This window comes from Macrotis lagotis, chromosome 2 (genome assembly GCF_037893015.1).
Source record: "Macrotis lagotis isolate mMagLag1 chromosome 2, bilby.v1.9.chrom.fasta, whole genome shotgun sequence".
Taxonomy (NCBI): domain Eukaryota; kingdom Metazoa; phylum Chordata; class Mammalia; order Peramelemorphia; family Peramelidae; genus Macrotis; species Macrotis lagotis.
Window position 1 is genome coordinate 101,046,743 of NC_133659.1, and position 25,863 is coordinate 101,072,605.

The following is a 25,863-nucleotide window of genomic DNA, read 5'->3' on the forward strand; positions in this document are numbered from 1 at the left end:
TCCAATTCATGTGTTGTCATGGCATCACCTCCCTGATGTCGATCTTCTTTGAAAATGAAGGACATCGGGGCAGCTAGGTGGCACAGTGGGTAGAGCACCGGCCCTGGAGTTCTGAGTACCTGAGTCCAAATCCAGCCTCAGACACTTAATAATAATTACCTAGGGCGAGGCTAGGTGGTGAAGTGGATAAAGCACCAGCCCTGGAGTGAGGAGTACCTGGGTTCAAATCCCGCCTCAGACACTTGATAATTACCTAGCTGTGTGGCCTTGGGCAAGCCACTTAATCCCATTGCCTTGCAAAATAAAAAACCTAAAAAAAAAATAATTACCTAGCTGAGTGGCCTTGAGCAAGCCACCTAAACCCCCGTTTGCCTTGCAAAAAAAACCTAAAAAAAATGAAGGACAAACGTCATCACTGGTAGTTTTAGATTTCTTTTGAAAGTTGAGGTAGATTTGCCACTCCACCCCTCTGCCAAACTGAGATGGTCCTGGCCATTTCCTCCTCCACTACCACCACCCACCTTTTCTCTCTCCTATTCACATAGGAGAAATGAGGGGAGGGTCAGCCGTGTGCTGACTCTGAGTCCTTTACCCTGTGGCCACCAAATTCTTAGTCACCGCTCTCCTTGAAACTTGCCTGAACACTTGTAACAAATAAAATAAAATTATTTTCAGATTTGAAAAAGCAAAAAAAGAAAGTTGAGGTAGACAGCCATTAGAGGAGTGGGAGATGAGAGGGGCAGGCAGTGGCTGTGGACACGTTTTTCTAGGACTTTGCCCTAAGAAGTATGATAACCAGGCAGGGCTTTGAAATGCTACCGGAGACGCCTGAGGTGTTTATAAGCCGCAAGGAGCAATGGCTGGGGTACAGAGAGAGAGTGGCGGCAGGGAGAGAAACGGAATCATCAAAGGGTCCATCTGCTGGGAGACACGGGGTCAAGGTCACGAGCACGGGAGGCTGATTTTGGCCAGAAGGGTCGGCGAGGGGGGGGGGGGCGGGTGATTTGGAAAGGACTGGAGAGAAGCCGGGCGTGGGGGCCTTCCCGCGGCGGGGGGCGGGGCGCGGCCACGCCCAGGGGCGGGGCGCGGCGGCCGCGCGGAGCGCTGCGGCGGGAGAGGCGGGCGGCGGCCATGGCGGGCGGCGGCCCCGAGCCCGGCTGCGCGGCGCGGCGGCCCCTGCACTCGGCCGGGGCCCCCGACGTGGCCTCGGCCTCCAACTTCCGCTCCTTCGAGCTGCTGCACCTGCACCTGGCGCTGCGGGTGGAGTTCGGGCCCCCGGGCCCGGGCCCCGGCAGCCGCGGCCTCCGCGGCACGGCGGCGCTGGAGCTGCGCTGCCTGGGCCCCGACGGCGCCGGCGAGCTGCACCTGGACTCGCACCCGTGCCTCGAGGTGACGGCGGCGGCGCTGCGGCGGGAGCGGCCGGGCTCCGGGGAGCCGACCGAGGAGCCGCTGCCCTTCCGCACGCGCCCCTTCGCGCCCTACGGCCAGGCGCTGAGCCTGGCCTTCCCGCAGCCCTGCCGGCCCGGGGAGCGCTTCCAGCTGCTGCTCAGCTACCGCGTCGGCGAGGGCCCCGGGGTGAGTGCGGCCCCGGCCCCGGCCCCGGCCCCGCTGCCCGCTCCGCCGGGTCCCGCTCCCCCTCCTCCTGGGCCCGGCCCCGGCCCCGCTGCCCTCACGGCCCCGCTCCCCCTCCTCCTGGGCCCGGCCCCGGCCCCGCTGCCCGCTCCGCCGGACCCCGCGGCCCCGCTCCGCCGGACCCCGCGGCCTCGCTCCCCCTCCGCCCGGACCCCGCGGCCCCGGCCCCGCTCCCCCTCCGGCCGGACCCCCGCGGCCCCAACGTCCGCCCAGGAGACCGTTGGGAGAGGCCTTCCGGGCGCCCCTCCCCCAGCAGCGCCCCGCTGGGGCAGCGGAGGAGCCCCGGGCCGGGGTCCGAGGCCCGGGTGATGTCCGCCCCGGCCCCGGCTTCCTGAAAAGCTCTTCAAAGGTGGCTGCCAAGAGCCTGGGGGACAGGCCGGGCCGGCCTCCCGGGACTGTGCCGCCTCCGGTCAAGCCTCGCAGCCTCGGCCGGGCTAGAAGCCCTCGCACCCGCCTGCCTCCCTTTTGTGCCTTCGTGCCTGACGCTTCCCCTTTTTGACTTCACACTTTTTGCCCGTCTTGCTCTTTCTCTTAGTCCAAGGCTTTTCCCGTTGTTCGCCACTTCCTCAAACCTTGACCTCTCGCATCCATCTCTTGTTCTGTCACTATTTCTCTGTTCCTGGGGTGGAGCTATATTAACCTCTATCTTAGATTTCCTCTAATTCAGCCCGGTTTTTTGCTATAGATAAAAGAGAATTGATTCTTTTTGGTTGATGTAAATGTGAAAGACCTAGAGAAAGGAATAAGCAACCAGTTACCTATGCCCACAAAAGAAAAATTATTCTGTATTGGACAGGTAATGAGTTCTAACTCACTAGAGGTATCTGAATGAAGTTTCTATGATCACTTAGGATGTTTAATAAGTTCAGATATGGGTAGGCATCTTCTAAGATGCTTCCCAAGTATGAGATTCTAGGTTTCTGTAGCCTTTATTTCCAAATATTTCATCACCAGGACAAATCCCAGAGCTTCTAGCAACTATAATGTCTTGAGAACTATTTGTTCATATCATTTGACCACTTAATCTATTTAAGAATGGTTGTTGATATCTTGGATATCAAACCTTAATTAGATTGCTTTGATAATGAAAACTTTTTCCCCATTCAGCCACTTCCTTTCTTATTCTAGATGCTATAACTTTTTTTTAGGTTTTTGGGGTTAAGTGGCTTGCCCAAGGCCACATAACTAGGTAATTATTAAGTGTCTGAGGCCGGATTTGAACCCAAGTACTCCTGACTCCAGGGCCGGTGCTTTATCCACTGTGCCACCTAGCTGCCCTAGGTGCTATAATTTTGTCAGTACAGAAGCTTTTGTTTCATGAAATTAAAGTTGTTTTATTTTCAGTAATTCTATCCCAACACTGTGAGCAATAGATGATGTCTCACTTATTTTTTGTAATATGATCTTAATATCTTGTGTTCATTTTAAGTGTATTATGAAATATGAGGCACAATGTGGGTTTAAGCCTACTGTCTGCAGATTACTTCCTAAGTAATTTAAATTATCTGGTTTATTGAACACTGGATTATTGACTCTCATTGTTCCTGATACTCTCTTTTCTAATCTACTTGGTTTTATATTTTCTTTTTTTTCCTTTCAAGGTTTTTCCCCTTTTGTTCCTCTTTCACAATATGATTAATATGGAAATTGGGGGGGGCAAGGCTAGGGGTTAAGTGACTTACCCAAGGTCACACAGGAATTAAGTGTCTGAGGACAGATTTGAACTCAGATCTTCCTGACTCCAGGGCCTACTGTGCCACCTATCTGCCTCTTCTAATCTACTTGTAAGAAATGTTCTTAATCTGATCAGACTGATTAGCATTGAAATTTTGATGATTGCCAGAAGCCTCCAATGCCAACTAATTCCTTTTCTCTAGTATTCTTCCTGCTTGACCTTCTGGCAGCAAAGTGCCCCATTTAAACCTTCCTTAAATCTGTTCGCTCTCTCAGGTTTGCTGGCTGACTCCAGAGCAAACAGCCGGGAAGAAGAAGCCTTTTGTCTATACCCAGGGTCAGGCCGTCCTCAACCGAGCTTTCTTCCCCTGCTTCGACACTCCGGCAGTGAAAAGCAAATATTCTGCCCTCATTGAGGTAAGACATCTATTATTAGGATTAGAATAGCATGATTTCAGAATAGCAGCATCATATTTAAATTGATCAGCTCTAATATTGAGTGGATAATGTAACTTCTGCCAACCAGAGGTTCTCATTAAAACCTTCAGTACTGTTCCCAAATCCTGTGGTATGCTTGTGGGGGGGGGGTCAGGGAGCGGTGTTAGAGGCATCTTTCTAACAAAGTTATATGTGAGCCTCACATATCAGTCTCAGAACTTTAGCCCCCAAATCCCACCTCATTCTGAGTTAATTTCCATACTCTGAAGTTGAATCTCAGTCTTTTTTTCTTGCCAGGTGCCAGATGGCTTTACAGCAGTGATGAGTGCCACCACATGGGAAAAGCAAGGCCCAAATAAGTTCTTTTTCCAAATGTGTCAGCCTATCCCCTCCTACCTGGTAGCTTTGGCTGTTGGAGATCTGGTTTCCGCTGAAGTTGGACCTAGGTAGGTAACCGAGACTATATGGGCAAGGTTGAACTGTCACAGGGAAGCACCTAAATGGGTAGGTAACTGGTAGACCCCATCCAGATAGTTTTTTGGAACAATGTGGGATCTTCTTTCTATAGCAGGAAAACCTCCAGAACTGTGTTCCTTCTAAGTGTACTCTTCCTGTAACTCCATTAATATTTGGATTTGAAAATACACTGCCCATGCTAGTAAGTGGGCAAGTGAGTACCTCAGCTAAAAATTTGGAGTAACAATTTGGCAAGATTGAACTACTTTAATTCTGAGTAATTTTGGAGGAGATGACTTGTATACTAATTCATTTGAGTCATTTTGCTTTTTGTAGAGAGCTAAAGAGAAAAATTAGACATGGACTCAAGCTCTCTACCAAAGGTTTCTCTTCATGGTTTCATTCAAATGGTAGTATAAAATATATAAAGTTTCTATGAAAAGAACTAAAGGCAAGAGTCCAGATTTTACTGGTTACATTTTTTTCCCCCATTTCCCCTCTAAATAGAAAGAAGCAAAAGCTGGGTGATAGAATAACTGTCTTCCTAGCTGTAATTCTTTCCTTCCTTGGACCTTAGCTTCTAGCTCCTCTGAGGGAGGGTTTTCTTAGGTGGACTTGGCACTGTCAGTTTCAAACCCCAGTCTGATAAGATGTTGCCCAAATCTCAGTTCCTGGGCTGGAATGATAAATAGGGGCTCCTAACCAAGCTCAAGCTCAGAATCCTCTCTATCTAGAAAAGTAGTCTGCTCCACCCTTTTGGAAGTCCATCTTTGCAATAGTCATTAAACCTGGTAATTAAAGAATGAGGTGGGTGTGAGTCAGTTCAGAGACTTTATACTTAGGTTATTTGGAAGGAAATCACTCCTTTTTCTTCTTCCCCCATCCTCCATCAAAACAACCTTTGATTCACTACTTCTTTGCTTATGATGATTTTTATATGTGTAATAAATAATATTACCATTATAGAATCCAGTTTAGCTAGTAGAGATAACCCAGCTTTCCCCTACATTGGTATGGGAAATTCTCTTCTTTTTGGGCTAGATACTTTGGTTTCATGGCCACAGATAATCTCCTAAGGATGATTCAAATGAGACTTTCTGCCAGGATTTTTTGAGTTGCATGTGCCTTTTGCCCAAAGAGAGAAACCCCTGACAAAGTAGGACATCATGATAAATCACTTGTGATCCAATTTGACTAGATTATCCCAATTTTTTGAAACCTGATATTTTTTTTTTTTAGATTTTTCAAGGCAATGGGGTTAAGTGGCTTGCCCAAGGCCACAGGGCTAGGTAATTATCAAGTGTCAGGTCGGATTTGAACCCAGGTACTCCTGACTCCAAGGCCAGTGCTCTATTCACTGTGCCACCTAGCTGCCCCTGAAACCTGATATTGAAGAAAATGTCCTGAGAACAGTTTAATTCAGCAAGCATTAAGTATGCATATTTGTTAGAAGACTTTTGGATGGTTTCCCCCCAAATGGGGATTAGTTTGGACAGAGAAGAAAGTGGCAAAAAAAACCAAAGAAAGAAAAAAAAGAGGATCATTGAGTGAGTTTTTTTTTAACAAGATAGTTTTGCAAGTTACATGTTGGATTTAACCTATCCTTTTTTTTTTTTTTGGCAAAGCAATGGGGCTTAAGTGACTTGCCTAAGGTCGCTTGGTAATTCTTAAGTCCGATTTGAACTCAGGCCCTCCTGACACCAGGGCCAATATTCTATTCTCTTTGCCACCTAGCTGCCCATGCTTAGCCTGTGCTTTTAAAAAAGAAAAGCAAGTGTCACATAATAGGAATTTGCAAGTTCATGTACAATTCCATTTTTCATTTATGTAAAGTGTGTTTGTATAAGTGCTCATTTTAGATGATGTTGTTAAGACTAGAATTTTTTTTAAACTACATGGTTTTGTTGTTGGGATTTTATTCTCTGGGATTTACTATTAACCTGTGGTGAAGGCCATTCTGGTAATGACCCCACCTAGTTGAGAGATCAGATACTTACCATCTGCAAGGGGAGGGGGACAGAATTATACATTAAAAAGTAGACAAAACCTTAAACTTCCCTAGAGAACTTTCTATTATTTGAAATTAAAGAGAATCATCCTACTACAATGCTACCTTGCCTCAGGGAGCATGAAGAAGACAGGACAAGTACTTCTCTCCAAGTCTAAAGGACACATTCCATTCCTCACAATAGCTTTTAAAAAAAATCCTTTGATCAGGAATATATGTTTTTAAAAAATTCAACAAGCATTTATTAACTTTTATTACATTTAACATTTATACATATTAATATTTATTACATAAAAGGCAATAGAGAAGGCCTCTGGTAGAGGCTGCAATCCCCTATAACCATGAGAAACCCCAAAGAAAAGGAATAAAAGATGTTAATAAAAAATTTTATGATAAGAAAAGATGGTTTGGTCATACAAGAAAGAAGGATGATGGTAGGGTTACTGAAGTGCTTCACTTTCACACCTGAAATGTCAAGAGAAAGGTTGCAAGGCTCCCCAGCATGTCACGTGGACTCTGTGTTGAACTTATGACAGGACATGGAGAAGGGTTCCCTGTAGGATGGGCAGTCATGGATGAAGAGATAACTTGCGTGGTTAGAAGGGATTCAGATACTTAACAGTAACATTGTAGCAACTATGCTAGATCGGCTCTTCTCAGGAGGATGTGATTCAAGACGATTTCAGATGACTCATTTTGGAGAATGTTCTCTATGTCCAGAGAAAGGACTGTGGCATCCGACTGCCATCGAAGCACACTGTTTTCACTTTGTTGTTTCTCTGATTTTTTCTTTTGTTATGTATCTTTCACAACATGACTGATGTAGAAATTGTTTAACATGATTGCATATGTATAAGCTAGAGGAGTGATGGAGGGAGTAAACATTTGGAACTCAAAATTTTATAAAAAGTGAATGTTGAGTCTCTGAGGTACCACCTCAGCACCTCTCAGATTGACCAATATGATTCGAAAGAAAAATGGTCAATGTTGTAGGCAATGTGGGAAAACTGAAACACAAATGCATTTTTGGTGGAGTTGTGAACTGATCCAGTCTTTCCAGAGAGCAATTTGGAATTAAGCCCAAAGGGTAATTAAAAATGTGCATACCCTTTGATTCAGCAATATTATTAGGTCTGTATCCAGAAGAGAGCATAAAAAGGGTAAAAGTCCCACATGTACAAAAATATTCATAGCAGCTCTTTCTGTAGTGGTAAAGAATTAGAAATTGAGGGAATGCTCATTATTTGGGGAATAACAAATTGTGACGTGTATGTGTGTGTGTGTGTGTGCATGCGTGCACGTGTGCATGCATGTGTGTGTGTGAGAGAGAGATAGAACACTTGTTCTATTAAAAAAATACCATGAGGGATAGGATTTCAGAAATGCCTGGAAAGACATGAATTAATACTGAATGAAATGAGCAGAACCAGAAGAACATTATACACATTAACAGCAATATTGGGTGATGATCAACTTCAATGAATTTGTTCTCACTTCAGCAGTTCAGTAATCAATTTTAAAAGACTTAAAATGAAAACTACCATCCATATGCAGAGAAGGAACTGTGGAGTTTAAATGAAGACCAACTTTTGTTGTCTTCAATTTTTAAAAATTAATTTTAATTAATATTTTTGTTTTTGCAAGGCAGTGGGGTTAAGTATCTTGCCCAAAGTCATATAGCTAGGTAGTTAAGTGTCTGAGGCCAGATTTGAACTCCAGCCCTCCTGACTCCAGGGCCAGTGTTCTATCCATTGAACCCCTAGCTGCCCCTTATGTATATTACGCCATTTTTTTCTCTCTAATGTTTAATTCAATTTTGATGTGATTCTTCTCACTATGTTTAGCATAATTGTAAATGTAGAGCCTATATCAGACTGGTTTATGTCTGGGGAGAGGGGAGGGAAGGAGAAAAATGTAAAACTCAAAACCTTGCAAAAAAAATTGATTAAAAAATGAAGTTGAAGTAGGGTAGGGGATTAAGAAGTTGAATCCAAGATCTATTTGAGTGTGTGTGGTCTTGTCCTAGTCAGGCTTAGGGCCTGAGATGCAATGAGGGATACTTTGGGGTCTGGCAGCAAACTATAAATGTTCATAATTTTAATGTTAGGAAACTATGCTCTAGAGACAGGAATATATGGCAGGCGCACAAATGTCTAGTCCTCTGTCTTGGAAGTGCCTTGTTCAGTCTCTGTTCCAGATTCTTTCAGACCCTCAAGTAACTGTGGACAACCTAAAGTACCATAGGGTTGGTTTGTGGAACATATATAAACTAAACTAGTAATCTGGTAATCCACAGAATAATTTCTATTGGTTAAGCATTTGTCTACAACTTGAATCCCTGAACTTATTTCCTAAACTATAACCTGTTTGGGGAAAAGGTACCCTGGAGCCTTCAAATCCTGAAGCCAGTTTTTAGGGAAACATTTGAAAATTAACTGATGGTGTACTAGGGGTCTTCTTTCTTGATGCCACAATACTTTGGAGAGGAACAAATGAGGTCATCTTGTCGGCTCCCTAGTTTTGCTTCTGTCCTTGCCCCTTCCTGTCTTCCACCCTTCTTCAATTCAGAATTGTGATCTTGATGAGTAGCCATGCTATGTATTGAACACCTTTCCTGGCCCCATGAACAAGTCTTCCTAGGCCTTTCTGAATTGGGCCCCGTGGATTCAGGACCTCTTTGCACCTCTGAGGCTGTTTTGTGCCTTGGTGGCAGTCTTGGGCCCTATGTTATGCTCTGCTGGCTTCCCTGCCACCCAGCTTCTGGTGATGTCTCTGGCCTATTCTGGGAGCCCCTTCATCCTCTTACAGTCACTGACAACTGAATTGTAGCCCTGATCTACAGGGGCCTTCAAATGAAGCTGCCTTGCCAACCCTGACCTGTCTGCTTTTCTCTCAATAGGAGTCGCGTGTGGGCTGAGCCATGCTTGATCCAAGCTGCCAAAGAAGAATACAATGGTGTGATAGAAGAATTTCTGGCAACCGGAGAAAAACTTTTTGGACCCTATGTTTGGGGAAGGTGCAGTGTTCCATTGGCTCTAACATCGTTTGTTTCAAGCTGAGTGTACCCTCTTTACCCATGATCTTGATAAACATTCTTGTTTCTTCTCTTTGTTCTCTAATCCCTCAAGCCTTCATCTTTGGTCTTGCCTTGTCCTCTCTCTCTCTCTATTTGAAGAAAATGTCAGTGTCAGTTCAAACTCTATTTTTACCTCTGGATCTTCAAAAAAAAACAACCCGTTAATTAGGGTGATAGTGGATTTGGCCTTAAAAACCCAAGTCTGCCTGAAAGAGACGTATTGATTCCTAACATCCACATCCTGCCTTGAAATTGGAAGGGAACTGAACAGCAACTTTTCCCCAGTGAGATGAATAAAATGTCCAGTAAAGGAAAAGGCCGACTTTTTTTTAAATTTTAATTTTTTTTTTTATTTTTTTAGATTTTTCAAGGCAATGAAGTTAAGTGGCTTGCCCAAGGCCACATGGCTAGGTAATTATTAAGTGTCTGAGGTTGGATTTGAACCCAGGTACTCCTGACTCCAAGGCTGGTGCTCTATTTATTGCGCCACCTAGCCGCCCCCCCCCTTTTTAATATTTAATATTTATTTATTTTCATTTTGTACAAATTTTTTTTATACATTAATAAAATATTCTTATTTAAGAGTAAACAAAATACCCCTTCCCCCCCAAAAATATAGACTTGCTTGAGAGATAAAGTAAAGGGGAGAGAAATTAAAATTAAAAAAATAATAGTAATAATTGTAGGTATGGCCAGGTGGCACAATGGATGGAGCACCAGCCCTGGAGCCAGGAGCACCTGAGCCCATAATCTGGCCCCATACACCCAACAATCACCCAGACGTGTGACATGGAAGCCACCCCAACCCCACTGCCCTGCAAAAACCAAAAAAAAGGGAAAAAAAGACCCAAAATAAAAAAAAAATAGTAATAATAGTAGGGGTGGCTGGGTGGCGGACAGAGCATTGGCCCTTGAGCCAGGAGCACCCAGGTCCAAATCCAGCCTCAGACACCCAACGATCACCCTGCTATGCAGCCCCAGGCAGGCCACCCAGACCCATTTGCCCTGCACCCCCCCAAGTAATAATAATAATAATAGTAGTAGTAGTAGCAGTAGTAATAAAAAATGTGCTTCAGTCTTTGTTCCAATACCAACAACTCTGTTGCGGGTGGATCACATTCTTTATGATAAGTCCATTGTAAAAGTTACTTCCATATTTTTTCATCATTGCCATTACTGATTGCAACTCCCTCCTTTATTTCTCCACTAGCATGTACTATATTTTCTCTCTCCTTTCACTCTGACTCTGCTGTAGGGTAGCTGAGTGGCACAGCAGACAGATCCCTGGTCCTGCGGCCAAGAGGCGCTGAGCCCCCATACTACCCCTTAGGCCCAGCATCCACCTGGCCCTATAGTCCCGGACAGGTCATCTAATCTCAGCCCCTTGCAAGAAGTAAAAAAGGAAAATGTGTTATATCTGACCACTCTCCCTCCATAGTCCATCCTCTCCTCCTTCATTCACATCCCCCCTTCCCCCTGTCCCCCGCCTTCTTCTTACTCCAGATGTCTATACCCCATTGAGTATGTATGTCGTTTCCTCTCCTAGCCACCTCTGATGAGAGCAAAGATTCCCTCATTCCCCCTTGTCTTCCCCTCTTCCATAGCATTGCAATAGCTCATTGTAATAAAGAAAAGAAAAATCTTATATGAAATATCTTGGCCTATTCCCCCTTTCCTTTTTCTTTCTCCCATTACATTTCCCTTTTTTCTATTGACTCCATTTTTACACCATATTTTATCTTCAAATTCAGCTTTCTCCTGTGCTTCAACTTTAAAAGCTCCTTCTACCTGCTCTATTAACTGAGAAGGTTCATATGAGTATTATCAGTATCATTTTTCTATGCAGAAATACATGCAGTTCATCATCAAGTCCCTCATATTTTCCCCTTCTCCTCCAATCTCTAAGCTTCACCTGAGTCCTGTATTTGAAGATCAAACCTTCTGTTCAGCTCTGGCCATTCCAACAGGAACATTTGAAATTCCCCTGGTTCATTGAAAGTCCATCTTTTTCCCTGGAAGAGGACATTCAATTTTGCTGGGTAGTTGATTCTCAGTTACATTCCAAGCTCTTTTGCCTTCCAGTATATTATATTCCAATCCCTACGAGCTTCCAATGTAGTTGCTGCTAAATCCTGTGTGATCCTGACTGCAGCTCCATGATATTTGAATTGTGTCCTTCTGGCTGCTTGTAATATTTTCTCTTTGACTTGGGGGTTCTGGAACTTGGCTATAATATTCCTAGGGGTTAGTTTTTTGGGATCTCTTTCTTGTGGGGATTGGTGCATTCTCTCCATTTCTATTTTGCCCTCTGCTTCTACAATATCAGGGCAATTTTCCTGTAGTAATTCTTTGAAAATGATGTCAAGGCTCTTTTCCTGATCATGACTTTTGGGTATTGCAATAATTTTCAAATTATCTTTCCTAAATCTGTTTTCCATATCAGTTGTTTTCTCAGTGAGATATTTCACATTTTCTTCTAATTTTTCATTTTTTTGGTTTTGAAGTAATGAGTCCTGATTTCTTGGAAATTCATCAATCTCCCTGAGTTCTATTCTTTGAAGGATTTGTTTTCTTCAGAGAGCTTTCTTTTCTCTTTTTCCATCTGGCCAATTTTGCTTTTTCAAGCCTTCTTCTCCTCCATAACTTTTTGAACTGTTATCCATTTGACCTAAGCTGGTTTTTAGCATGCTATTTTCTTCAGCATTTTTTTGGATTTCCTTGACTAGGCTGCTGACTTCATTTTCATGTTTTTCCTGCATCTCTCTCATTTCTTTTCCCAGTTTTTCTTCTATCTCCCTCATTTGATTTTCAAAGTCTTTTTTGAGCTCTGTCATAGCCTGAGCCCAATTTCTGTTTTTCTTGGAGTCTTTAGATGCAGGGGCTTGTGTTTCCTCATCTTCAGACTGAGTATATTGATCCTTCTTGGGATCATATGCAAAATATTTCTCAATGGTATTCCTCTTTTTTTCTCTGCTTGCTCATTTTCCCAGCCTAAGCTTGTTTTTGGGGTGCTTCCTGAGCTTTTGGGACACTCCCACAAGGGTCTCAGTGTGTGAGCCTCTGTCTTCCCTCCTGGTCTGTGAATGACCATATGCACCCCCCCCTCTGCTATGGGGCTGAGGCAGGGATGGCGGGGGCCTGCTGTTCTATGTGGGGGCCTAGACTGCAATCAGGATCTAAATGTGGTCAGAGCTCTACAGTCTCTCTCTCTCTTCACTGGGCTCTCTCAGCTCAATGGGCTCATGCCCTGGAGGCTCCTGCTTACCGGCTCGGCCTGCTTCTGTTTCCTGGATCTGGGCTGCAGTGGCCAAACTGCTTGCTGTGTTCCCTGAGGGCTGGGCTTCATGTGCTTGCTCTGGCAGAGGTCCCCCCCTGTTTTCCCAATTTGTGCCTGGTGCTCTCTGGGGTGTAGCTCAGGATACTCCCCAGCTGCTGTGGTGGCTCCCAGGGCCCTGGGGCTGCCTCTGGGAGGCTGAAGTTCTTTCATTCTTTTGGGTCACCCCTCTGGTGGGCCACCCCTCCCAACCCCGGGGAACAGAGCCTTTCTGCTCTTTTCCAGATTACCTTGAGTAGAACTGCCTCCCTGGGTTCTGTCTCTCAAAAATTTAGTTAAAGTCCTTAGTTTGGAAGATTTATGAGAGAGCGCCTAAGACAAGATCCGCTCTTGTTGCCATCTTGGCTCCACCTCCCCCCCCCCAAAAGGCCAACTTTTCTAAGGAAAAATTCAAGGACTTCACATCCAGGAGAAGAATCCAAACTTTATAGACTCAATCCTAGTTCTGTATTTATTTGATCATATTTTATATATTCAAGGGCTAGGTCACATTGTGTTTTGGAACATAATGAACTTCACAACAAAAGGAAACACAGCCAAGAGCCAAGACCTCTCTGTAACCTTTCTTTTCTTTTTACAGATATGACTTGCTCTTCATGCCTCCTTCTTTCCCCTTTGGGGGCATGGAGAACCCCTGCCTGACTTTTGTTACTCCATGTCTATTGGCTGGTGACCGTTCCTTGGCAGATGTAATCATCCATGAGATCTCTCACAGCTGGTTTGGAAATCTGGTCACCAATGCCAACTGGGGCGAATTCTGGCTGAATGAAGGTTTTACTATGTATGCCCAAAGGAGAATCTCTACCATCCTCTTTGGTGAGCCAACCTCCTAATGCTATGTTTGATCAGCCTTTGAGGCTAACAAAAACAAGAGTGATTTTTATAAAATTCTAACACACACTTAGTATATACTTACCATGTAGAAGACATTGTGCTAGGGAAAAAAAGGAAATAAGTGGAGTCAGTCTTTCCCCATAAGAAGTTTAGAATTGTTTGGGGACAACAGATGCCACATTTATTCAACTAGATAGAACATTAGAGGGACAGTTCTAGACAAATTGCTTCCAGAAAATTTAAGAGAGAAATCTCATTAAACCGAGGGTGTTCAAGGAAGATTTCCTAGAAAAGAAGCTGGAGTCACATGCTTGCATTTTTCAGGGGACCAATTGGGGCTTAGTTGAATCAGTATTCCTTGGAATCCTTGGGCCATGTAACACAAGAATGTGTAGAGCCAGTTAATTTCGTGACTGGGTCATAGGAATAGCATTTCTGAAATCTGAAGGAAGGACAGATCCTTAGGGAGAAATTTTAGAGTGGTAGGTTCTTAGTGCCAGAATTGGACAAGTAGAATCCCTTAAGTTTCTACCTATGAACATAGAGAAAAATATTCCTTTAAAAATAGTAATACTTTGTCAAGAAGAAAATTGGAGGGGAGAGAAGTCAGGAGTGACCAGACCTCCAGTTTCTTTAAGCATGAAGACCAAGTGCCTGCAGTTCCAAGGAGGTAGACAGCTGACCACTGCCCTACTCACAGCTTCAAGAAGGCTGCAGAATTTCCTACAGTGCAGAAATAGCAGCATTTTTATTTTTTTCCTCCAGGTTCTGCTTACACCTGCCTAGAAGCTGCCACAGGTAGGGCACTCCTTCGGCAGCATATGGATATCACAGGAGAGGATCACCCGCTGAATAAGCTACGGGTGAAGATTGAGCCAGGTCAGAGAGAAGGCGCCTCTGGGTAATACCTTAGGGATGGATCTGGGCTAGCAGCCCAGCCTTTGTAATGTACTTCTCCAGAGGAGGGAGCAGGGAGCCTCCGAAAACAAAATAATGCAATACCTGCCTCTAGGAGGACTGTCTCTGAGCCATTTCAGCCAAATGAATGGATGAAAGTAAAAACATTCATCAAACATTAGTGTATTGCTAAACCCTTCTACAAAGTGCTTTGGATATAAAGTCTAAAGTAAAGGAAGTTGTGCCTCCAGGACCTGATTTATTAGAAACGTCACAAAGAGACACTGGGGGCCAGAGAGGAGCACTGGATGAGGCTGTGGAGAAGAGGTCTGGACTGTTAAGAAAGATGGGGAAACCTTCCTGAAATAATGGGCAAGGACAGGGCATATTTGATTCTGACTTGTTTTGCAAACTCAGTGTACTACTTAAAGGTAGACAGTGAGGGGCAGCTAGGTGGCACAGTGGATAGAGCACTGGCCTTGGAGTCAAGAAGACTTGAGTTTGAATCCACCCTCAGACACTTAATTGCTTAGCTGTGTGACCATGGGCAAGTCACTTTAACCCCATTGCCTTGCAAAAAAAGCTTTAAAAAAAGTATTCATAAAACAAAAGAAAAAAGTAGGGAGTGATGTTTTTTTGCCACTTTCCAAGAGTTAATAAAATCCTTGCTCATCTCTAGAAAATAATTTTACAATGTATGAGGAAACCTGCAAGTTTCTGTGGAGGGGGTGCAGCTAGGTGGTGCAGTGGATAAAGCACTGGCCCTGGTGTCAGGAGTACATGAGTTCAAATCCGGTCTCAGACACTTAATAATTACCTAGCCATGTGGCCTTGGGCAAGCCACTTAACCCCATTTGCCTTGCAAAAACCTAAAAAAAAAAAAAGTTTCTGTAGAGGAAGAACCCTATTCATTAGGGTTCCCAAAGTTAATGGTCTGAAGAATTTATTTGAAACTGTAACCTTTCTTATAACCTTTTTTGAGACATAGGCCTCTTAGAATAATTTTTAAAGCATGAAGTAATACATGAGTATTAAAAAGTTATCTTGGGGGCAGCTAGGTGGTGCAGTGGATGAAGCACCAGCCCTGGAGTCAGGAGTACCTGGGTTCAAATTTCTGACACTTAATAATGACCTAGCTGTGTGGCCTTGGGCAAGCTACTTAACCCCATTTGCCTTGCAAAATCCTAAAAAAAAAAAAGTTATCTTGAAATCAATTTAGCAGAATGGTGGGGTTTTTTTTTAAGCTCATGGACAGCAGATCTTTAAGAACTCTTCTTTAGGGGCAGCTAGGTGGCACAGTAGATAGAGCACCGGCCCTGGAGTCAGGAGTACCTGGGTTCAAATCCAGCTTCAGACACTTAATAATTACTTAGCTGTGTGACCTTGGGCAAGCCACTTAACCCCATAGCCTTGCAAAAAAACTAAAATAAAAAACAAAAAACTTCTTTAATGAATTGGGATGGACTGAAGTAGATGGTCTGGGAAAGCTCTTGTTTATTCTCTGTAGGAGGAACTGTATTTTAATCATCTTGGTTTGGAGAATAGAGCATTACATTGAGGGATTATGGTTATACAAAACTGAAGCCTTGGGTACACTCTCTTCTGCCAGGTGTTGATCCTGATGATACCTACAATGAAACCCCATATGAGAAAGGGTTCTGCTTTGTCTCTTACTTGGCTCACCTGGTGGGAGACCAGGACAAGTTTGACAACTTCCTTAAGGTATAGTTAACCCCTAATGGAGAAAAGAAGAAAGAGGAGCATGTAGATGGGGCAGCTTGAGTAGAGAAGTTAGAGAGGGAAGAAGCTGATCGGGTGGACACATCTGGTAGACACATCTGGTGACTACTTCCTAGGGGATCTGATAAGCCTAACTGACCAGACATTTCCCTTCTTACAGGCCTATGTCAATGAATTTAAATTCCAAAGCATCTTGGCTGATGATTTCCTAGAATTCTACTTGGAATATTTTCCTGAACTGAAGAAGAAGAGAGTAGATTCTATACCAGGTGAGACTCTGGCCCATAAAGCCCTGAGGGAACCAGGACAGGGAAAGAGAATTATTGTTTTCATTTGGGAAAACCAGGAAAAAGTAAATGAGTAAAAGTTAGCTAACACATGGCCCTTTGGAGAATAAAACCCCAGAACTTTACTTGGGCTCTAATGGCCTCCTTTGAAGCCATTTTGGGCTAGGACCCAGGGTGCTTCACATTTCATTTCTCTTGGTCTCATTCTCTGTTCCTTCTATTCACATGTACCTGGGCACTGTGAAAGTGCCTTGTTTCTGATGTTCATGCTAAGGCTTCAGTATCTGTGTCTCTTGACAGTAATTTTGACCCTTTAAGTTGAAAGGAAACTGGTTCATACGACAGCTTCTGAGTAAAAGGACATCCCAAGGTCTACAGTGACTCACCTGGAAATTGTCTGTACCTTCACAGGAAAGAATGGAGGCTGTGCCATCATGATTGAAATTTCTGATCATTAAAAATATAATCATTGTCTCCCCCCCCCCCACAATCTCCCCCCAAGTACAGGGAGGACTTTAATGATCTGGAATTGTGCTAGAGGAAAGCATTTCCATTTTCTCCTTCTACCAGTTTGGTCAGGTCCCACAACTGCTAGTCAGGTATGAGGCCCCACATTTCAGGATGCTGAGACTACAGAGGAGCCTGGGTGGAGGGAAATAAGGGTCCAGGGATACTTAATTACTGGGAAGTAGCATCAAATGCTCCTTCAAAGCAAAGTCCTCTGAATTCAGAGGGCATCATAAATTCTGATTCAAGATTGCATGAAAGAGAGTAGAAGAGGGCTGTGCAGTTACTCTGCTGGCTCTAAAAGAGCTGATGAATTGAAAGTTTGGGACAGACTGAAATGTGAGGCCTGGGGTTGGAAAGAAGAGGGGGTGGTTGCTCTTAATTTTAAAGGAATGACTGCGACCCTCTTGTTAACCTCTGCCATCCAGGCTTTGAATTTGATAAATGGCTGAACACACCAGGATGGCCCCCTTACCTTCCTGACCTCTCCCCTGGTGACTCACTTATGAAGCCTGCTGAGGAGTTGGCCCAGCTTTGGGCTGCTGAGAAGTTGGACTTAGGAGCTATAGCTGCTGTGGATATCTCTACCTGGAAGACCTACCAGCTGGTATACTTCCTGGATAAGATCCTACAGAAATCTCCTCTACCTTCTGGTAAGACCCAGGAAAACGAGTGTTGGGTCTCCACGAGTCACCACAGTGCTTACTAATGCAGAGAGACCCTGAGAAAGGACATGTCGTGTTTGTGTGTGTGTGTGTGTGTGTGTGTGTGTGTGTGTGTGTGTAATCAATTCACAACACCTGGCAATTGGACACAAGTACTTACCAAAAAACATAAAAAATTCACATGATACAAATACATAAATGCTAAGTTTGCAAGTGGTATAAAGCTAAGGTTGTATAGAAGTAGGTTTTTGTTTTTTTAAGCAATTTTGAAGTAAAGAGTGATTTAGGGGGGCAGCTAGGAGGCGTACTGGGGGTGGCTAGGTGGCATAGTGGATAAAGCACCGGCCTTGGAGTCAGGAGTACCTGGCTTCAAATCCGGTCTCAGACACTTAATAGTTACCTAGCTGTATGGCCTTGGGCAAGCCACTTAACCCCATTTGCCTTGCCAAAAAAAAAAGTGATTTAAAACATCAGATCAAATGAGTGGCTTTTGCAAAGACTTTGAATTTGACAGGTACAGAGAGAGTATGCCGAGTAACAAAGTTAACTTAAATGTAGCAGAGAATTTGATTTACTTGGTTGAAAGTTAGATTCAAAAGAATTTGGTGAACTTATATAAAAGTCAAGGCTAGAATATTTGGTTGTGACCCAGCTGTCAAAGTCAGTAGAAGGTCTTTACCAAAAGGAGTCATAGCCATCTGAAATTCTGAGTAGATCTGTCAAATCCCAAGCTTCACACTTTAATGGTACAAGAAGATCTGTGCTTCTGATGATTTAGAGATTAGGTACTAAGTGTTTGTCCATATACAGAGTATCTTGTGAGTATGCCTCATTCTCCATCATCTTGGAAAGAGGCTATAGTTTATAGATAAGTAATGAGTTCAGTATGGCATGGGGACCAGAATACCAGTTATTTACTGCCCCAGATGCCTATCAGAGAGCTCCCTTGATTTTGGAGTGATCAGCCTTGGAAGCTAATGCCACGCCACTGTGATGCCACACTTAGTCATTAAAGGACACTAGAAGTTAGGTTTCCCAGTCAACTGGTTGTTTTTCCAACCACAAGTTTCAGTCCATTTTTTTCATGTGTCTCAAAATTTGTTGTTGTCTGGTCCTCCTTTTCCAGCTCCTCCTTATATTTCTTTATCCTCATCAATCTCAGCTCTATCTCTCCACTGTCAGCATACTCCTCTGCCATCCTGTTTGATTGTGCTCTATATAGTCCTCAGTATTAATGAACTATCCTCCTTGTTTGTCTTCATGGCTACTCTCAATATGGTCTTTCTCACATGCCTGAAACTTTTTTCCAGAAATAGAAATCATTACTGAAAAACTCTGGCTCAAGATTCATTCCATCTATATCACCTGGTTTAGGTCTGTCTTTGGAGTCTCTGTCTCCTTCATTTGTTAAAGAAATCAGTACCTGACTCCCAGTGTTCTCAACTCCAATCCTTGTCATCTTACTAATATATATATATATTAGCATCCCTTTAATACTCTTATCTCTCAAGGTATCAGTTTCCTCAATTCCCATGCCCTAAGTTTTCATTTCAGTCCTTAGAGATGGACACATCTTCACTTTTCCTATCACTTATCTTACCATTACTACTACCTCTTTTGGACTTTGAAATTCTTTTTTTTTTTATTTTAATGTCCTGTTCCATCTCTTACTCTCTCTCATTCTTCTTAAACTTTGTCTTCATTCTCACCATGATTTCTATTCCTTACACCTCTCCTTGTTATTCCAACGAATCCCCGCTGTAACCTGACTTTTCTTCCCTTCACAGTCTTAACTATATGTTTGACCATTAGAACTATCCATTAACTTCTGCTATTGAATAGCTTCCCTTCTTGGTCTTGTCACTGCTCATACATTAACCAGATATCAGCCCTGGGTTATTTCCCCAATCATCCATTTTCCAGTTTCTTTTCAAATGCCAGTGAAACCATCTGGACAAGTCACACAACTGTGTGTTTAGGTCCACTTTAGATTTTTGTTGACAAATCTCAAATGGGCTCTCACTACTGCACAGTAACCCTTTTATTCTCTGATTAATTCTCTATTACACCTCTGACAGTGATTGTTCCAAAGCTCTTCTTTCCTATTTTCTATCAACAGAAAAATATCACCTACTTTAAAAATAATGGCCATCTACCATGAACTCCTTTATCTCCCCTGTGCTATATCTAAATCTTATCTTCTTTGCTCTAGTCTCTTTTAACCCTTATCCTTGTGCCCTTCCTTTCCCAATCCTTTGTTTCCCATTCCTTTCCATCCCCTCTGGGAGCTTGTCCTTTTGATCTTTGATCTATATTTTTTCATTTAGTTCCTTTTTGCTGTCTACAAACACACACAGCTCTTCCCTAAACTTAAAAAATAAATCTTGCCATCCCCTTGAGTTGTACTACCTCTTATATTCACAAATTACTTGGAAAAGTCCTCTTGTTGCCTCCTTTTCTTTACTTCCCACTCTCTTCTCTAGACTTTTCAATATGGTATCAATATTGTACCATTTGACTAAAGCTTCTCTTTCCAAACTTATCAGTGATTTTTTAACTACAAAATCAATACTCACTCTATTTGATCTTTTGACATGGTGGACCACTGACTCCCCCTTGTGCTCTTTTTTCTTTTTTTTTAAAGAAAGATTTTATTTATTTTTGAGTTTTAACAATTTTTCCCCTAATCTTGCTTCCCTCCCCCCACCCCCACAGAAGATAGTCTGTTAGTCTTTACATTGTTTCCATGGTATACATTGATCTAAGTTGAATATGATGAGAGAGAAATCATATCCTTAAGGAAGAAAAATAAAGTATAAGAGACAGCAAAATTACATAATAAAATAACAGGTTTTTTCCTAGGTTAAAGGTAATAGTTTTTGGTCTTTGTTCAAACTCCACAATTCTTTCTCTGGATACAGGTGGTATTCTCCATTGCAGACATGTCAGAATTGTCCCTGATTGTTGCACTGATGGAATGAGCAAGTCCATCAAGGTTGATCATTACCCACATGTTGCTGCTATCTTTTATCTTCTGGACACTGTACTTTTAATTTAACTCTTTTCTGCCCATATGACCACTCCTTTTCAGTTTCCTTCCAGTTCTGAGTCATTTTCTCTACATATATTTTCTCAGTGATCTCATAAGATCCCTTGGATTTAACAGTCAAACCTTCACAGATCTCTGATCTCTTTCCTGAAGTCTTGTCCTATATCACCAGCTTCTTACTACACACTAATGCCAGGATGTCCTATTGATGTCTCAAGATTCCTGTGCCCAAAGCATTCCATCATCTTTCTCCACTAAACCTACCATTCCATCTTTGAGTTATTCTTTTTAGGTCAACAGCCATTCTTAGTCATCCATTTCTTGAAATTTTAATTTTCACTGTGACCTTTCCTTTCCTTCATCTTCATATGTGTGTGTGTGTGTGTGTGTGTGTGTGTGTGTGTGTGTGTGTGTATATATATATATATATGTATACTCTCACCCATATCCAATTGCCAGTCTTGTTTTTTTTGTTTTTGTTATTGTTTTTAGGTTTTTGCAAGGCAAATGGGGTTAAGTGGCTTGCCCAAGGCCACACAGCTAGGTAATTATTAAGTATTTGAGACTGGATTTGAACCCAGGTACTCCTGACTCCAGGGCCAGTGCTTTATCCACTGTGCCACCTAGCTGCCCTCAATTGCCAGTCTTGTTAATCTGCCTCTATATCTTCAGCATCTATCCTCTTTGTTCCAGTTAAATGATTACTACTCCTAGTCAACTCCTTGACTACACTATTAGATTAGCCTACTAATCATTCTTATTTTCATCCCTTCTCTTTTCTTAGTCATCCTTAATATTGTTTCAAAACTGATAGTACTAAGATAAGAATCTGATCATGTTATTTCACTGTACAAAAAAGCTTGAGTAGTTTACTGTTGTCTCTAGGATGAAGTACAGACTCCTCACTTTAGCATTTAGGTCTTCCACAGTCTGGCTCCATCTTCCTTCCCAGATTGATTACAAATGATTCTCCTTCATGCACTCCATAGTCCATCTTCCACATCTATCTTTGCACAAGCTGTTCTTCATGAATGGATGAATGAAATAGAATATACTAAGCTCTTCCTATGTTCCTAGTACTTTGTTAAAGGGATTCAAATAGAAATATATGATAATCTCTTCTCTCAAGGGACTCATTCTATTAGAGGGATATAGTGGTTTCCAAGTCAAGTCAGATGAAAAGATCCTGTGCTTCTTTAAGTACAACAAGGGAGTAGGAAAAAATGCATCTTCTTTAATGCCATTTCTGTTAATGAAATCACTTTGGTTTCCTAATGTTGAATATTTGAGGGTATCAAGAATTTTGGTGGCAATAACTCTTTTCTTGGTCCTTAACAGTAGCTGCCAAGCAAATAGAGGACTCAGTCTTCTCTCATTCCTCTCTCTTCCCATAGCTACAAGGGCAATCTGAGGATGCAAAGTTCTTGGACTTAGTTGCCAAAAACTACCTAGCACATCATTTCCTGTCTTTTCTCTCTCTCTCTCTTGTCTTTTTTAGGTTTTTGCAAGGCAAATGGGGTTAAGTGGCTTGCCCAAGGCCACACAGCTAGGTAATTATTAAGTGTCTGAGACCAGATTTGAACCCAGGTACTCCTGACTCCAAGGCCAGTGCTTTATCTGCTTTATCCGTAAAACTCAAAAATAAATAAAATCTGCTTTAACCACCTAGCCGGCCCTCTCTCTCCTGTCTCATATTTATTTCTCATCTCTGCATTTTGGAATCCTTCGCCTCTGAATTATTCAGTTCACTTGTCTGCTCAAAGCCCTAAGATGTTAATTCTCTTTGCTTCTCAAATTTATCTTTTTATTTATCTGTGCAAATCTGTCCTCCCCACCCCAAATGAATAGAAGATAAGCTTATTAAAGACAGGTCTTTTTCATTTTCAGTTTTGTACCTCTACCAAACTTGGTGCCTCTCAATGAAATTGAATATGAGAGACAAAAAAAGGAAGTATTGCCTTTGATTAAGGGATCTACACAATCAAATGGCTATGTTAATGACTCACTCAGTTTGACTCAAAGTACTTTCTTAGAAGACCTGTTATCAGCTCCAAAAGATATCTTTGGAGAACTTTCTTTGCAGATTTTCAGAGCTTACATCTTGGGTGGTTGACAATTCTCACATCCCCCTTTATCTTTCTAGGGAATGTGAAAGAAATGGGAGACACATACCCCAAAATCTCAAATGCCCGAAATGCAGAGCTGCGTCTACGCTGGAGCCAAATCATCATCAAAAATGACCACCAGCAGGATTTCAAGAAAGTACAGGATTTCTTGCAAAGTCAAGTGAGTGAGTCCTTTAGTGGCCTTCTCTGCTCCAGTTGCTCAAACTTGTGTGGGGGCAATCCTGTAGTTAACCTTAAAATGTAGAGTTAGAGTCTGATTAGTCTAGTTGGACTAGATCTGTAGCCTTCCTTTAAAAGAAGATGCTCTGAAGAGCATTGCTTATTAATAGCATTTATTACTGAGTAACCATAGCTATTATTAAATAAAACTTGGGAAGTTTCCAAAAAAGAAAGAAGGGAGTTTATGAACTCCTCCTGTGGCTCCTTGCAAATCAGTTAGTAAAGACTAGGGGGGGAAATGGTCAGGACTTATGACCAGGAAGGAAGACAAATTGTGGGCCACCCACAGGGGAGCTCCAAAGAAGAGAGCTAAAGACCAAAAGATAACATTGAAATTATAGGTCTCCACTTCCTAGGGGGAAACAGCAACTAGAGGTCATCTAAGACTAGGGACAAGACCATCATATGACAAGACCCCAGGGGTGAAAGCCCAGGGATCTTGGAGTATTAGTCTTCAGATTGATTCCCTGTTTATCCAACCAAGCCAGGGAACTGGATGTTTGTGTGGACCTAGGGGGATGGACTCATTGACTCAGGATTTTATTGTTATGTTTTAGTTATTCCCTTGTTTAGGATAAATGAAAGGTATGCTTGACTTGTAAATATTTTCCCACTTTATTAAAACCAGACATTAAAGAGAATCAATTTTATTTCATGGATTCTTCAATATCTGACTACCAACTCAATAGAAAACAATCCAGAAGTAGAGTTCTGATGTATCTGTTCCATCCTCCCTTACCCCTCTTGGTGTGTCTTCTTGTTAATACTTTAACTTGGATTGGTAGAACCATAGAGAATGCTAGAACTAGATAACCTGCCAGCCAGCAAGCTAGGGAGAGCTCCTCTTCCTAAGGCTCTTATTTCCTGCATAGTGTACATTTGTCTCTTGGGACAGGACATCAGTCAACAGGGCATGAGGAAGTACAGGAAGGTGAGGTTGGAGGGCTAAGAGATATAGAAAGTCTGACTCCTTGGGTCATGTTTCTGCTCACTACAGGGAAAACAGAAGTATACCCTCCCGCTGTACCATGCCATGATGAGTGGCAGTGAGGCAGCCCGCCTCCTAGCCAAAGAGACATTCTCTACCACCGCCCCCCAGCTCCACAGCAATGTTGTCAATTATGTCAAGCAGATTTTGGAATCGAAGAAGAAGAGTTAGAGCCCCACGCTGGGGTCCTTAACCTCCTTTAGGCATCATGGACTTGGAGAAGAGCCTCAGCTCTGCATGGGGACCTTCCCTGAAAGCCGAATTCTGGACCAGGGAGTCTCCCCACAGCTTTCAGCGGGTCAGTAGACCTTTGGCGTTGACTGGGCTAGAAGGCATTTCCATTTCATCTTGGTTTGACATAGGAAGAAAAGAGGTTGTTGCTGACTCTTCAGGTGCTGTGCAAAGGGATGGCAGCTTGATTATTATTCAGGTTCAATATTTTAAATAAAAGTTTTAGATGAAAAATATGGAAGTTGCTGTTTGGCCAGGGGAGAGTGTGTATGTTGTCCTAAACTTAATATTATAGGGAGATAGGGAAGCCCAAACATGCATGTGAAAAAGGATATAAGCAATGAAACTTGCAGCCAAGTGCATGTGGATATTGTGTAGATGCCATAAATACAAAGGTCCAATAAACTATGAAGTACCTGCTGTTCACCAAGCACTGCTAAGCACTTGACAAACATTCATTTGATCCTCATAACCCTGGAAGGCAGATATTGTAGAAACTGAGGCAGGTAATCTTACTTTCTCAGTCAAACAACTAGTGTCTGCAACTCGACTTGAATTCAGGTCTTCTGACTCTAGATCTAAAGTTCTGTCCATTGCAACAACTTGCTTTGGCTTAATGACCCACCTGAATGAGGCATAGTCTCATTCTGTTCATCTTGGCTGCACACATCTACAGTTCCATCACAGCTGTGACCACAGCATTGGGACTTTCCAGGTTACTAGGACTTCTACTGTGATTATAAATGGGGTTCAGGTAGTAGGGACTGGAATATTCAGGTAAACATTAAATGTCTGCTAGGGTACTCTACTAGAACTTGAGGATGCCAAGTCCCTACTCTTTAGATGGTGAAGCCTGATAAGTTGGATAGGTGAAATGTGATACTGGAAAAGGGAGGCTCTAAACCAATTTGCAGTCCACATTTTTTTGTGTGATGGACCCCCCTATGGCAGTCTGGGCAAACCTATGGACCTTTACTTGGAATGTTTTTAAATGCATAAAGTAAACTACATAGGATCACAAAGAAACCAATTATATTGAAGTATAGTTATCAAAGTATTAAAAGCAAGTTCAGGTTAAGAATTGGAAGACAGTGCTGGAGCTGTATCTTGAAGGAAGAGAGATCTCTGAATAAGGTGCGAGTATGTTCTAATTGCATTTGATCCCATTGTAGAAGCCCAGAGTAGGGAGATGGAGACCACAGATCACAGAATGTGGGAAGGAAGAGCAATGTGTAATGAGGCTGGAGAGAAACAGAGAAGCTAGCAGGCAGTTGTAGTGATGAGGGGAGAAGTGATGGCAACCTATCCTAAAGCTGTATGAATTGAAAGAGGCGGATGGGAGAGATGGTGATAGAGGTGGAACACAAGATTTTCCTTCTGATTAGTTACTATAAGGAGGGACTGAGAATGTCAAGGTTATGGAATGAAGTAACCAAAAAAATCAATGAAGGTCTATTTTCATTGGAAATGGATTGTTCACAGAACCCACAAGTGGTGGGAGCTGACCCCTGGGGTCACAGGGCACAGGCTCATATCAGAGGAGAGAGGATCTTTGGTGAAGGTGTCTCCTAGGTCTGATAGCCCACCATGAAGTACTGCTCTAGTATGACAATGAGAACTTGAACCAGCACCAGCAGAACCTAAGTATTCCCCCCCACCCTGTCCCTGCTACCCCCACCTGAGAACTGCCAAGATGACCAAT

At 42.8% G+C, this 25,863-nt stretch overlaps 1 protein-coding gene across 3 annotated transcripts; it reads left to right on the forward strand.

Moving 5' to 3' along the window:
* The first annotated feature begins 1,114 nt into the window (after positions 1-1,114).
* RNPEP (arginyl aminopeptidase) lies at positions 1,115-24,395 on the forward strand. Of its 3 annotated transcripts, none has more exons than XM_074222367.1 (11): positions 1,115-1,575; positions 3,583-3,723; positions 4,042-4,190; positions 9,108-9,224; positions 13,199-13,434; positions 14,218-14,331; positions 15,959-16,071; positions 16,250-16,358; positions 17,312-17,536; positions 22,741-22,883; positions 23,940-24,395. In XM_074222367.1, exons 1-11 carry the CDS (start codon positions 1,132-1,134, stop codon positions 24,099-24,101), a joined length of 1,953 nt encoding a protein of 650 aa, XP_074078468.1. In that variant the 5' UTR covers positions 1,115-1,131; the 3' UTR covers positions 24,102-24,395. The 3 variants fall into 3 exon arrangements, with proteins under 3 accessions (XP_074078468.1, XP_074078469.1, XP_074078470.1); XM_074222368.1 differs by lacking the exon at positions 1,115-1,575 and adding an exon at positions 1,988-2,428; XM_074222369.1 differs by lacking the exons at positions 1,115-1,575; positions 3,583-3,723 and having other exon boundaries at positions 4,099-4,190; positions 9,108-9,262.
* The last annotated feature ends 1,468 nt before the right edge of the window (positions 24,396-25,863 follow it).